Genomic DNA, 13,447 nt, shown 5'->3' with positions numbered 1-13,447 from the left:
CTCAGGGAAGCTCATCTGCATGCTCGTCACCCTCATCGGGGTCTCGACCTGACTCCAGTTTGTCTTCGTAACCGACTTGAATGGTAAAATGCTCACATTCGATGGCGTCTGGCACTTTGTAAGAGGTGTTCTCCTCACAGATAAATCCCGGTTTACACTGCACAGGGAGATGGCAGACAGTGTATATGGCGTCGTTTGGGTGATGTCAACGTTGTGGATCGAGTGGCCCATGGTGACGGTGGGGTGATGGTATGGGCAGGCGTATGTAGGCGTAGGCGTATATGGACAACAAACACAGGTGCATTTTATTGATGCCATTTTGAATGCACAGAGATACCAAGACGAGATCCTGAGGCCCGTTGTGCCATTCATCCACGAACATCACCTCCTGTTGCAGCATGATAATGCTCAGCCCCATGTTGCAAGGATCTGTACGCAATTCCAGGAAGCTGAAAACATCCCAGTTCTTGCATGGCCAGCATACTCACTGGACATGTCACCAATTGAGCATGTTGAGCGTGTTCCAGGTCCTGCCAATATCCAGCAACTTTGCACAGCCATTGAAGAGGGGTGGACCAACATTGAACATTCCACAATCAACAACCTGATCAACTCTATGCAAAGGAGATGTGATGTAAATGGTGGTCACACCAGATACTGACTGGTTTTTGGTTCAGTTCATGAAAAATTTGGAGAAAAACAAAAGTGTTTTATAATTTTGTTCTGTGTATTTGACCCAGTGCAGTTGTGTGGCTCTGTTTTTGGTAGTTCTTTTAGTGACAATATAGCTCCGTTAATATAGAACAGTACATCAGGCTTTGGTTACACCGACAATACTTGTGTGTTTATGTGTTTGTTAATATCAAGAAAATGTAACTGCCTGATATTGTGTTAGTTCTCAAGATGTTATAAAGTTTGCAAAAATGCAGCATTATTGATAAGGTCGCAATAGGTCACTGCAGAAATCTTTTAAGCACTTCAAATCACTCTGTGACACGATGGTTGCCTTTTAATTCAGCAGTGCTTATAGCACAGGCATTTTTCTCTCGAGGAACAGACAGGAGCATTACAGATGTTTTTTCTACTGTTGTTCTAAAGCCTCTTCTGGCTGTTAAGCATGCTGACACTGAAAATGAGGTACAGTAAAGGCTATTGCTGACATAAGTGCAAGTAAGCGTCTGAGGGGGCTTTATGTAGGTTTATTTTTCTCCTAGACACCAATTCATTATTGACAGACTATTTAAGCATGGCTTTAGGCAAGCCCCTTTGAATTTAAGCAAGTCTATATCACTCAGGTGCCTAATCAGGATTTTGACACACACTCTAAAGCTCTTTGGTTTCAGCGTCTGGGCTTATGGGCTGGAGGAAATATGAACACCATGACCAATGGAGAATAGGTAGTAGCTCTCAATTTCATTTAGCACAGATGAGGAAAGAGTAAGAAAAGGCTATTTGCTTTTTTATAATAATAAGTCTGGATGATTCTACATTTCAGAAGAAAGCCCTTCACAAATCTTCCCGGCATTCGTTCAGCCATGATGAGCCAAATGCCTTTACTCTGTGAAATAATTGGTTTAGAAACAATGTTTTCCTCTCTTTTATGATGGTGTAGCTGAGGTTGTGAGCACAGGAAGTGCTGATGCAAGTGAATTATAGCCATTTCTCTTCAGCTGACTCAGGTTTGGTACCATTAGTTAGGCTGGCAAGATCGGCAAAAGAGAAGGAAACTAATTTAACTATTATAAAAATTGATATTAATTAACACCTGAAAAAAATTGTCCTTAAAAAGCGTTTGCCCTCTTTGAAGAATGTTTACAATATTTCCTCCTAAAAAAGGAACATATGCATTCTTCGTTGCACCTTTTTTTGTTTGGATCTTGTTGCTGGTCATCGTTCCTTAAAAAGCCTTTTTAATCTAGTTTTGCTCCAGCGTCCCAGAGTCATTTCAAAGATCCTTTGCCACACAAGTGCCTTCTATTGAAACTGAATTGATTTGCGGTATGTTCTAGACATTCCCAAGACCCAGAGCTATGATACCCATAAATCAATAATGCTCTTATTATTTTCCTCAATGCAATTCTCTTTGATAATGTGATTATATATAACTGCATTCGCCACTGAATGTACACCTGTCCTGAGCCAGATTTAAAATCAATGTATTTCATATAAAGCATTTCCTGGCAAGATATACGCCATGTGTTGCTGGAGAATTTGAATATAAATAGGCTACTGGATCAATATGTCTTTCCAAAGTCTATTTCAATTTCATTAGTTCCATGGAAAGCTTTTAATCAGAGTATATATTTGTGTGCTTTGTGTGTCCTTCAAGAGGGTCCCTCCTGCCGCACAGCAAAACAATATACTATAGCCTATTTGCTAACGTTAAATAACGTAAATAATATCAAAATAACTTCAATTTTTATTCTTGCACAAAATATATAAATTCAAGCACTTTCGAAGACCCATGACTATTTATGTATACATTTACAAACAGAGATTGTTACGGTACGGCAGGGTGGAGGACCCAAACGCAGAGAACCAGGAGGCAGGCAAGAGCAGGTACAAACGGGTTTATTTAAACAGTACAGGACAAGACTGGGAACAGGCAAGGTCCAAAAACCAGGGGAATCCAAAACACAGGAAAATCCAAAAACACAAAGGGCAAGAAGTCCAAAACCAGGTCCAGGGGAAGATAAAGGTCCAAAAGACAGGAAAACAACGCAGGGAACAACTCACAGGGAATGTAGGCAGAACAGCTGGAACGTAGACACAGACTTCTTCACAAGACACAAGGATCTAACAAGAGGCAAAGGGAACACAGGGGTTAAATACATGAGGTAATGAGGTAACGGGGAACAGGTGAGACATCAGGTGGATCACATTAGGGCGGGGCTGGACAATCAGACAAACAAAGTGAAGCTAGACAAGACAAGGCAAGACACGACAGGAAGCTGACTACCAAAATAAAGCGGAAAGTAGAACAAACAGGCAGCAGGGGAGCAAGACAGGGCCAGTAACACAGGACCACAGAGAAAACAGACAAAAAACACAAGGAGGCCAAAGGAAGGGAAACACACACCCAAACAAAAACCCCAAACCACAACAGAGATGTCTGTGATAGACAGAATCTCCAAATACATTATATAAATCATTCCCAAACAAAAGACATGGAGTCTTTTTACTCACTGCCACTGAGCTGTCAAACTGTTTCACACAGGAGAGCAAAACTAAAGAATATTTTCAAAGGATTGAGCCTTGAGCAGTCAAATCTAACTAGGTACTGTAGGTATTCCCCTTAGACACAATTACTTTGTGATACTTCAAAAAGTTGCCAAGCTGTCATTGCTGAGTCAGAAGCTACACCTACTAGGCTCTGTCCCATTAACAGCACTGAGACAAATCACTACAAATGTGATGTTCGCTCCCTGCTAAATATTCTTTTGACCTAAATACTCCCAGTTTTCTATCTTTAGTTCTTGTTTTATATACAATACATATAAGCTAGTGCGGCTTTGTATTTAACTGTAGTTTAACTCACATGGCAGAAGAGAAAGTATGTTTGTAAGTGTGACCAGTATAAAAAAAGGACACGTCTCTAGGACACATAATGCCAGAATAAATATCATGACGCATCTCTGTTGTTGTTTCTGACACAGTTTACAGTCACAAACAACAGTGAGAGATTTGGGGTGAACAGATGGAAGGTTGATTAATTATCTCAAAACACATCACATTTTGGTTTGCAGTCATCACAATCCAGTCATCATTCTTTGCTATCGCAGAGAATCACATGGTTTATCTGAGTGGCATGCCAAAAAAGTATGTATAATACAGCAGCAGGACATGTTATACAGGTCACCTGGAATTCTGTTCACTTACTCTGTGGTATGAAACACATTGCATCAAATACAGTATGTACATACTGTATATCAGCTTCCTACACAGTCTGCATGTACCAAAGCAGTTTCATAAAACTATGTAGTATTAAATCAACTAGAACATGGTAAAAAAACTGCAAGAAGTTCAGTTGGAAGGTCTTGCAGAATACAGAAGCCTCACAGATTCAGATAATTACTGAAACAGCCTACTAACACTAGTTTCTCTTTTCATGGGCATAACTCTACATACGTTTATTTTTTTTCGTATATGCAGAAGCAGTTTATCATTCAGTGGGTTGGGTTTAGACAGATAGGAGATGTGGGATTAATAAACTGGAGAGCAGCTTGCAGAAGCACCAGACTTAATAATGACCTGAGTCCTGTTGTGCAGCCGGACATCAACTGTGCAATGGGAAGACACAATCAAAAGATTGGTTGAGATTTTTTTCCCAGGTTTCCTGATACAACCCTTACCTGTCATAACTACAGTAGGTTGAAAGAGAGGGTCACTGTAATCCACACTTGCTGAGAAGTGATACAGAGCATCTACACTGTGAGAGATGAGAGTGAAATATATAGGAAAACTGCAATCTATAGTATAGTTAAGTCAAAGTTAACATAAAGCTTCAGCAGACTATTAGTCAAATCAAGTGAATATATTTATCCTCGCAGTCATGTGTAGGTTTAATGCCAGTGTTTTGTTCCGGCAACAAACGTACACGCTACTACGTAGAAGTATCCCTCCACTGCTGCCCTAGAAGCAGTTTTTTTTTTTTCAGTTAGACGTAAAGACAGACAACTGACCAGTGAAATGATTCCTGTAAAACTGAGTATAGTATATAGAAAAGTATGAGAGACTAGTGCCAAGTTAGTCAGAGTGGCCACCATTATGAGAATAAGAAAATTAACATATTGTTCCTTATAACATATAAATATCAAGCACTTTTCTGTGAATCTTTTTTCCACTGGGGTGTATTCCTTCCCTCTCTCAACTTACATGCCCTTGCATACTACTACAGTACCAAGACATTAAAAACATGGCACTATAATTGACCCCAAACTGTCTCCAACGGCCATCATGCAAAGAGAGCTAACAATCTGGCTTACTGGGCCAGTTTCTTGAAAGCTTGATTCACTAAAAAAGGCAATTTAGAAGAGTGGCGCTCTGGAAGAGTTCCATCCAGACGGGTTAAGAGATAGTTTGGAGAGTGGAAATAAGGCCCATAGTCAATCCACTTAAAGGAGGATTAATACTACAGGATTGATTTGTGGTAATGCCCACCACATTTTCTGACAACTACATTTTTATGTTAAATGGCATAACAGTCATGAGAGATAAAGGGAGTGTCCACTTTTGCCAGTCCTTACTGACTGTGAGCTTAAGGTCTTTCACTATCAGGGAATCCAGTAAAGTAGTTCTGCACCTAACACTAGAATATTACAATGTAAGATTTTACTGACACTATGTCAATGGGTTATTTTAATTCTTGTTTCTGATTTTGTCTATTGGACTGCATATTAATGTTTTAACGTACATTTGTTGTCCCTTCCATATAAATGAAGGGAAGGATTAAATGTTCAGTACTCCGTATTTAGTGTTTAGGAGTCTGTGTTGACAGCAGCTGTCCTGTCTGTGCTCTTTCCTAGATGACCCCACTGTGCAGGGCCTGGACAAGTCCCGGCATCTTCAAACAGGAGAGATGATCATAATTGTGGTGGTTTTGCTCATGTGGGCAGGTAGGTTTGCAGACTGTGTATGGTAAGTAATAGTTCAGTCTTAAGCAAAAGATATCAAAGGGAAAGAAGAGGAAAACATATTTAAAATATGATGAAGAACGATACATGTACATTTGAAGGCTTAATGTTCCACAAACATGCCGACTAAACTAACAGCTTGCTAATGTATGATCTGTTTAGATTGAAGAGTATAGAGGCAATGTGGTATTTCTACACAAATGCATATGCAATTAAAACAAAGTGTTCAGCAGTTAAGATATATAGTTTGCCCCCTTAAACTGTTATTTTAAGAAGTAAAAGCTTGCTGCAATTATTTACTGTTTGCTTTTAAACTAGACAGTGCTACAGATGTTTCCTAGCAACTAATTTACACAATGCTAAGGTCTTCATTGTACTGTAGCTAATTACATTTACTAGTGTAACATATAATTAGCAATTTAATATACTGTCTGTATACTAAGCTCCTTTGTGCTGTCACAGTAGCACAAATCTCAATGAGTCTAAGAATTATTAATAGCCTCATTGGTGATTCAATATGGAGCACAAGATGTTCTTGATCAGTTCTTGTCAGTGGTTGAATTACAATTAAGCGTAATAAATAAACAATTTCATTATTTTTCAGCTTAGATGATATAGACTAATGGTGCACACAGATGTTTCACACTGTAGATTATCTTGTAGTTACATCTATACATCAACACTAATTAATAAGTCACTAATCAATGGACAGTCATCCAAAACGACGCCTAGAGGGTCCCTATTAGGTGGAAGTTAAAGTCCCAAAACCTGAGTACAATAAGTCTGACTGACAAATGAATCAGCCAACTGTGAACGTTGTGTCTCTTTTGAGGCTTTGTTTGCAACAGGGATGTCAAACCAACATCACGCTTTTCTGAGCACTCTCTGCATCTCAGTTCTCCATTCATGTAAGAGTTTCTACTCCTTTGAGGGAGTGGGCTGAATAATGAAGTGTTGAGGCACAATGAGAAGTGGCATATCTGACAGGCTGCCATGAGCGGGGTTTCCCACCCAGAGTGCGATGTTAAATAATACTAATGAGTGAAACCAAAGTAGCTCGGATGTTGTAAAGAGTGGGACTGAAAGAACCAAAAACCCTCATGTGGCGCATTCATAATGGTCTGCTCATTTGCAGCCGGTCCAGTTTAAAGTGACTTTGTTCCCTGTATTTTATTAGCCATCAAGCATCTTCAAACGTTCACTATGTGCAAAAGATATAAAGAGGGTTGTTTACTTCTGTTCTTCTTTCTTGAATCAATGTTTATTGAATCAATGTTTTCTTTTTATCTTTTATCTCGGTTACTTTCTGCTGCTTGGTCTAGGTCTGAAAAAAGTAAATTGAATAATAAAGTAAGTAGCTAATTGCTTCATTACGATGCAATCTCATCTGCTATATTGTATAACGTTTTGTAAAGACCACAGAAAAACATCGCCAAATGCGCAGAGTAGCTGAGGTTTTTTGTGGTTATCTTGAAGAAAATGTCACACTAAAACAAAGTGACAGCAAAGTGCAATGTAAACCTTTTAATGCAGACAAATAATTTCTAAAATTACACAAACGCTGCTGTAATTTTACCACGAAATGAACCAGTGGAAATGCCTATGAGTGGCCCTGTGCTACAGATACAATGACACGTAGTCGCAATATTGTAGTACTTACTGCACATGATGCATAGATAATAATTTGCTAATTAAATGAATGACGTTAAGTTTCTACTTCTCATGGCATCAGTACTTGTAATTACCAGGACCCCATATAACTGAATATTTAATGATAGCATTCCCTTACAAATTTATAACCTCAGTGAAGCTATAAATTTCAGTTAATTGTTAATTAATTAAGTTAATCGTGAGCAAACAGTCCTTAGCCAAACTGGAGGCCAAACTGCACCTGGCAGTTTGAATACTGAAGCAAAGCAAACTCCATGGAGAACTGCTGTCTTCCAAGCTTCCAGATAAAGGCACAGCCCTCACACTCCCATGGGAGCAGACTTCAATTTTCCACATGGGCTTTCAACATGCTTAGTTACAGGAAGTAGTGACATGTCTGTGAGTGACAGTTGCCGCCTCATGACTGAATTCCATTCCTCGTTTGTTTGTGTTGCACATGTGCCCATCTCTCACCTCCCGGCAGCTGTTATTGCCCTGTTCTGCCGGCAGTATGACATCATCAAAGACAACGACTCCAGCAACAGTAAGGAGAAGGCCAAGCCGTCGTCGGAGAGGAGCACGCCGGAGCACCACAGCGGTGGGCTGCTGAGGAGCAAGGTGAGCGTTACTCCACTAAATAATACAGGCCCACATAAAGGCTCTTTCAGCAGCTGTATATTTACATAAACAGTGTCTCTCTCTACAGGGCATTGAGCCAGCACGCACAATTCCTTGAGCCAAAACTGAAGCAGGAATTCAGGAATCGTTATTGTTATATACACGTTGTTTTTTTTTCTTCTTTTTTTTGTTCTGTGTTGTGCTGTTGCTCCTCCAGTGATTTACAACATTATTGTAATCTGTGAACTCAGGCAACTCACACTGGCGTGAAGTCCCTACCACTTTAGCTGGACATTGACATGATTACTGTCAGTTTGTAGGATGCATATACATCTGCCTCTGCTGTAAAAGCTGAAAAACAAAGAGCTCCAATATGCCAATGAATGTTGACGGATTTATCGGGAGATAATGCTTGAGCAGTAACTAAGATATTGCCCAGTGATGGTGTATGTAGCAGCTCCACATATACTTCTGACCTACTACAACCTCATCTCCTGTGCTTTACCCATCATCACATTCTCATTTAAAACTGATTAACAGCAATCTGTTCCCATGATTAAGATGCAAGCCATGAATTGACGTGTATTTGATTAACAAATGCAATTTGCAGCTGGAGGCATGTAAATAATGCTAATGTATGTTTAATTAAAAAATAGATTTTCCTTAAAAAAAAAACTAAAAAAACGTATTAAACCATAGACAATAACGTTACCACTGGTGGAAAAAAAAGCTTGACTTTTCTTTTCTTTTTTCTTTTAATATTCCTTGTCAGATTTAACTAATTTCATTTACACTATGTGGTAAACTATGCTATTTGTAGACGCTTACAACTTTCTGGTCATCCAGTAAACATTACAGTAAACTGTTGAAACTTTACCTTAGTTTAATGCTTGAATTTACCTTTTGCTGTATATAGACAGCACTGTTGCTGGAACACGTCTTAACCATATAGTTTATTTGTTAAGCTTGACCTTATATACTGTATGGCTATTCAATTTAACCATTTCAGAGAAGATATATTTTTTATACCGTTGTAAAGCTGATGTCTAAAATGTAACCTTCCCTGTCAAATAATATTTCACTTTAAAAATGCATCTTGCATTAAAAAGGCACCTAATGGAAATTGTATCTTTTGCAGATGTCATCACAGAACTCTCCAAAGATACATTCCTCAACCACAGTCTCCACTACTTACATACAAACAGCATGTCTGTTACGTAAAATACATGTTGCATGTGCTATGATTATACAGAGTAGGTTTAAGATTGACACTATTGGACGCTCAGGGGTAAATTTAAGAATAAACGGGTCCATGTCTTTTAAAAATGTAGAATTGAGTCAGAGGTGAAGCCATGAGTGTCTGAGATATACCAAGTACCAGCGGACAGATGTTTGCAGTCACAGCTCAGTAATGAGGTCATGGCCAATCAATAATTGAGGTCATTTGCATTGTGAGTGTTACCTCTGGCTGGGATTTAGCGTAGCAACAATATTGACTTTTTTTTTTAAATTAGCAGAGGGACAATTGTTGTAGGATTCCTCATTATGTTGGCTTATCTCTCCTTCCAGTCCTCATTAGGTGATCAGATATTTATGTTAAGGTCGGGAACCTGGGTTCATGGCTCCTCTGCCAGATACAGTATTGTTCACTGTAACAGTAACAGTATATTACTCTTCTATGATCAAAGCATGCCTTTAAAGTAGAGGAGAAAGTAAAAAATAATGATTTCTATTATCCTTTCTGTTACAGTTTCATCCTTCTGTGCCGTCTATCAACATCATCGAAGTTTAAGAAGTAAAAAAAGCTGAAAACACGTACAGCTTCTGAGGGTCGTCATCAGTGAATGAGTTTGGCTGAGGCTGTCTTTGCAAAAGACATGCATGGACACGGTATTTGTAGAAAAACACCAATTTACATAACCCTTCACACCCCAATACACACACACACACCAATATACACACACACACAAACACACTACAGTAACACAAAAGAAACCTACTCCTGCAGAATGATAGTACATAAACTAATGATAACATTGAAGACTTTGCCGGGTGCTTAGTACGTTATTGCAATACAAAACACACAATCATCTCTGGGAGGCCGAGCTTCATGACTTTAAGTACGCAGTGTATTTTTGATATTGGCATGTGCAATTAGACAACACATCCCCCCCCCCCGTTATAGATAACTCAGCTCCAAATAAATCCACATTTTCCCATTGCAAATAGTGTTAATATATTGTCTCATCACAAATGTGGTGTGATGCAGATTGTTTATAAGGAAAGAAAGAAAATACATGTAGTAATTTGTAAGAACCATCATGACGATGTCATAACGTTTTCTAGTAATTAAAATACCATTTTCTGGTCAGCATAGTATTTTTTCATGTCATAAATAATGACCATTATGTCTGTACATATTGCATTCATTTACTAAAGTTGCATGCAGGTCATTTGCCTGTAGAATAGCATTTGATGTGCATTCAAAGTTAGATGCCAAAAATCAAGTAATAAACAATGATTGCAGTCCTGTAAAGTTTGTTCATGTTTTATTCTATTCTGCCAATATTTACAACAGGATGTTAACTTTCATCATGCAGTGTTTCTTTTCAGATCTCGTTCATTTTCCGACAATTATATTTTCTGAAGTGTAAGATAAATCATTTTTTGAATGTCCCATCACAAAGTGAAAGTGATAGCTAATGTAATGTGGTTTCTCTCACCGAAATGCTTCAATGCAAACTGCTCATCAACTGTCAAAGAGATGCATTTAAAAACTAGCTGAAGACTTACAGTACAATAAAAAAACTGCACTTCATGTACAAAATGCTTGCCAAGTCGTGTCACAAAAAAATGTGTTAATGCAGTTACGGAGTGCTACAAATTAGTCATTAAGTAACTAATTATGTAGTAGTTAAATTTATTTATGGACAGATGAAAAGTGACACATTAAATCCTAACATGTACAGTATTTTTTTGCTCAAACCGTATTTTGTGTATGTGAAACCTGGTGCATTATCCAGAAAATTGGAATTCATGTTCAAGAACTTTAAGAGAACCCAGTTAATCTTAAATATTGGACAGCATGGTGCATAAATGTGCATAAATAAAAAACCTAAAACAATACAACCACAACATATTCTTAAAATATTCATATTCTTAAGAAAGCCACGTAATACAGCTGGGATTGTGATGTGATGTACGGGATAACAGGCAGGGATTATGAAGAAATAAACTATTTTTTTGTTAAAGCTCGTCGATTCAAGAGACGGCTTTCAAGTTGAATGGCTGCCTTGACACTCAGTGATGCTGTTCTGGGAACCAGTGTTGTAATAATACATCATAACTTGTTGGTGAGTTGGACTCACATCGGTCTCAAGTTTACAGTATCTTGCTATGGATCATTACTCGCAAACACAAATTAAGTTACTGTATCTGTTTACTTTCCTTAATAATAAAAACTCTACTACTAGCTAAAGGGTAGTCATCGAGCAGTTATTTAACCAACAACTGCTACACTTATTCACAGTGAAGCAGAAGTTACAACACAAGACTGTCTGTTGCGGTATGAATTCATTAAGCCATTTCACCTGGCCTTTAAACTACATTGTCCCTAATCAAAAATATAATTAAATAGAAGTATCCAAGAAGGCAGCTCATCCTAAAATAGAAAGTGATTACAGCTTCCCAGAGATTAAAAGGTAATATTGTATACCCTTCCCTTATTTTCCTAACTCTGACTCAGTGCAACCCCGCAGACTTCTTTCCATTAGTTGTTATAAGTGATTTATGGGCTGTTATTAGGACTGAGACAAGCTTTGGTTGGAAGTGATTCAGATCCAAGTATACTGTATATTGCATCTATAAATACATTTTTATAAATACAGAGTTTGCGTAGGAATCTGCTTTTATTATTGTAGCACTTGGAGCCATTTGTACAACAGTATAAGCAGCCTCCTCTTTTCTCCATATGTACTTTACTTCTACCTGGAGTAAAAATAGATGAACAATAATGCCTTCAAGTAAACCATTTTTTTTTTCAGACGAAAAAGTTTTTCTGAAGTTGAAAACTGCTTTTTTTATTTTTGTGTAGGCTGTGTACTAAATACCCTGCACAATCACACGTCTAACTAGGTATTTTCCACAGCACTTGCAGGTCATCACACTCTATATGCAACTTTCTAAGGAGTTCAAACTTTAGCTTATCTGACCTCCACAAGCCAAATTCAACAGATCCTCTATATAAAACAGTAAACCCATTACCAACTAAACATTAAGCTATTCAATAAGTGTGGAACACCCTATCAATAGTGAAATAGCTATTTCAAAATTGTATTAAATATCCCAAAAAGGATTAATTACATAGTTATGAAAACTAAATGAGCTGTTCATTGTAAAAAAAAAATGCATTGGTAAAGAACACATTGCCCCAAATTTAAACAAGAATTCCCGAAATACAATCTAGGGAATTATAAATCATTGTATTGTGAGAATAGTTGGGAATATGTGTGGAGAACAATCTTGTAATTCTTAGGTCCAGATGTGGTTAGAGTCACTGCTCAGGACACCAAACAGTGGCAGTGTGGCTATTAGCTACAGAGTGGCGTAACAGGACAAAATATGTGGTTGTCCTATCCATTATTTTTACTCTTATTCACTAAATAGGCCGCTAGACTCTGAAGACATGACATGCAGGTACTAGGGGGTTTGCAGTGAGCTCACATCTGTCAAACATCAGCAAGGAGAGCAAAAAGCAGGTAAAATGAAGAGAAGCAGACAGGCGCTTCCCATTGACTCAGCACCTCTAGTATATTGATTAAAACAAAACCAACATCAATGGCAGTTTAAAACCTAAAATTGTGAATTGTTGTCCCCACACAAATGTAACGCCACAGCGCACAGAAGCAGAAAACAAGAAGCAGCAATGCTGCGGTTGTCAATGCAGTCCATGAAATAACACCGAGTAGCTTCTCAGTCTCCAGTGAGTTTTCAGAAAACATCAAAGTGATTAAAATGCACGTTTTCTGTGATCGCTCATTGCCGTCTTTGTTCATCCACAAGACAGGGTGGTGATCACAATGAGGTTTCTGGAAAGTTCAAAATTACAGTAGACGGGTGGATGAATGTGAAATGAATAATGTTTCTTAAACATATCATATGAAAAGATATTTAATAAGTAATTTGTATTTACCAGGAGTGAACTCGCAGGTACTTTTCAAAACCTTGTCTCATAACAAAAATTGGAGGCTCCCTGCCATGATGCAGCTTCCACGTCTTTAAAAGGTAAAATAATATTTGCACACCTCCATAAGCAGTAATCAGACTAAACAAACACCCACAGAAGGCACTGCCATCTCACAGACCACGCACACACACACAATTTTGATTAGATTGGGTTTTACACCTGCAAAATATGCGCCCTTTTCAGAACCCTTGACAACTATCTATGGAGTGTTCCAGATGCACATAAATATTCATTCTTTTAAAGAACCTTTTAAAGAATGTGATGTGGGAATTTTCTGTTCATTCTTAATTTAAGGTTTGGT

At 38.1% G+C, this 13,447-nt stretch overlaps 2 protein-coding genes across 2 annotated transcripts in view; one reads left to right on the top strand and one right to left on the bottom strand.

Annotated features, from left to right (window-relative positions):
• Positions 1–10,434, top strand: part of fndc4a (fibronectin type III domain containing 4a) — a 20,837-nt gene extending 10,403 nt beyond the window's left edge. Inside the window, exons 4-6 of the mRNA XM_032543713.1 lie at positions 5,526–5,615; positions 7,768–7,901; positions 9,652–10,434. Of these exons, the coding sequence (XP_032399604.1) occupies positions 5,526–5,615; positions 7,768–7,901; positions 9,652–9,693 (266 nt within the window). The 3' untranslated portion in view covers positions 9,694–10,434. The remainder of the gene's footprint in view (positions 1–5,525; positions 5,616–7,767; positions 7,902–9,651) is intronic.
• Positions 1–13,447, bottom strand: part of si:dkey-71h2.2 (low density lipoprotein receptor adapter protein 1) — a 90,993-nt gene that overhangs the window by 33,541 nt on the left and 44,005 nt on the right. The gene's annotated exons all lie outside the window — the stretch shown is intronic.

This window comes from Etheostoma spectabile, chromosome 18 (genome assembly GCF_008692095.1).
Source record: "Etheostoma spectabile isolate EspeVRDwgs_2016 chromosome 18, UIUC_Espe_1.0, whole genome shotgun sequence".
Taxonomy (NCBI): domain Eukaryota; kingdom Metazoa; phylum Chordata; class Actinopteri; order Perciformes; family Percidae; genus Etheostoma; species Etheostoma spectabile.
Note: the sequence above shows the minus strand (reverse complement) of the source record. Positions and strands in the feature narration are given on the sequence as shown.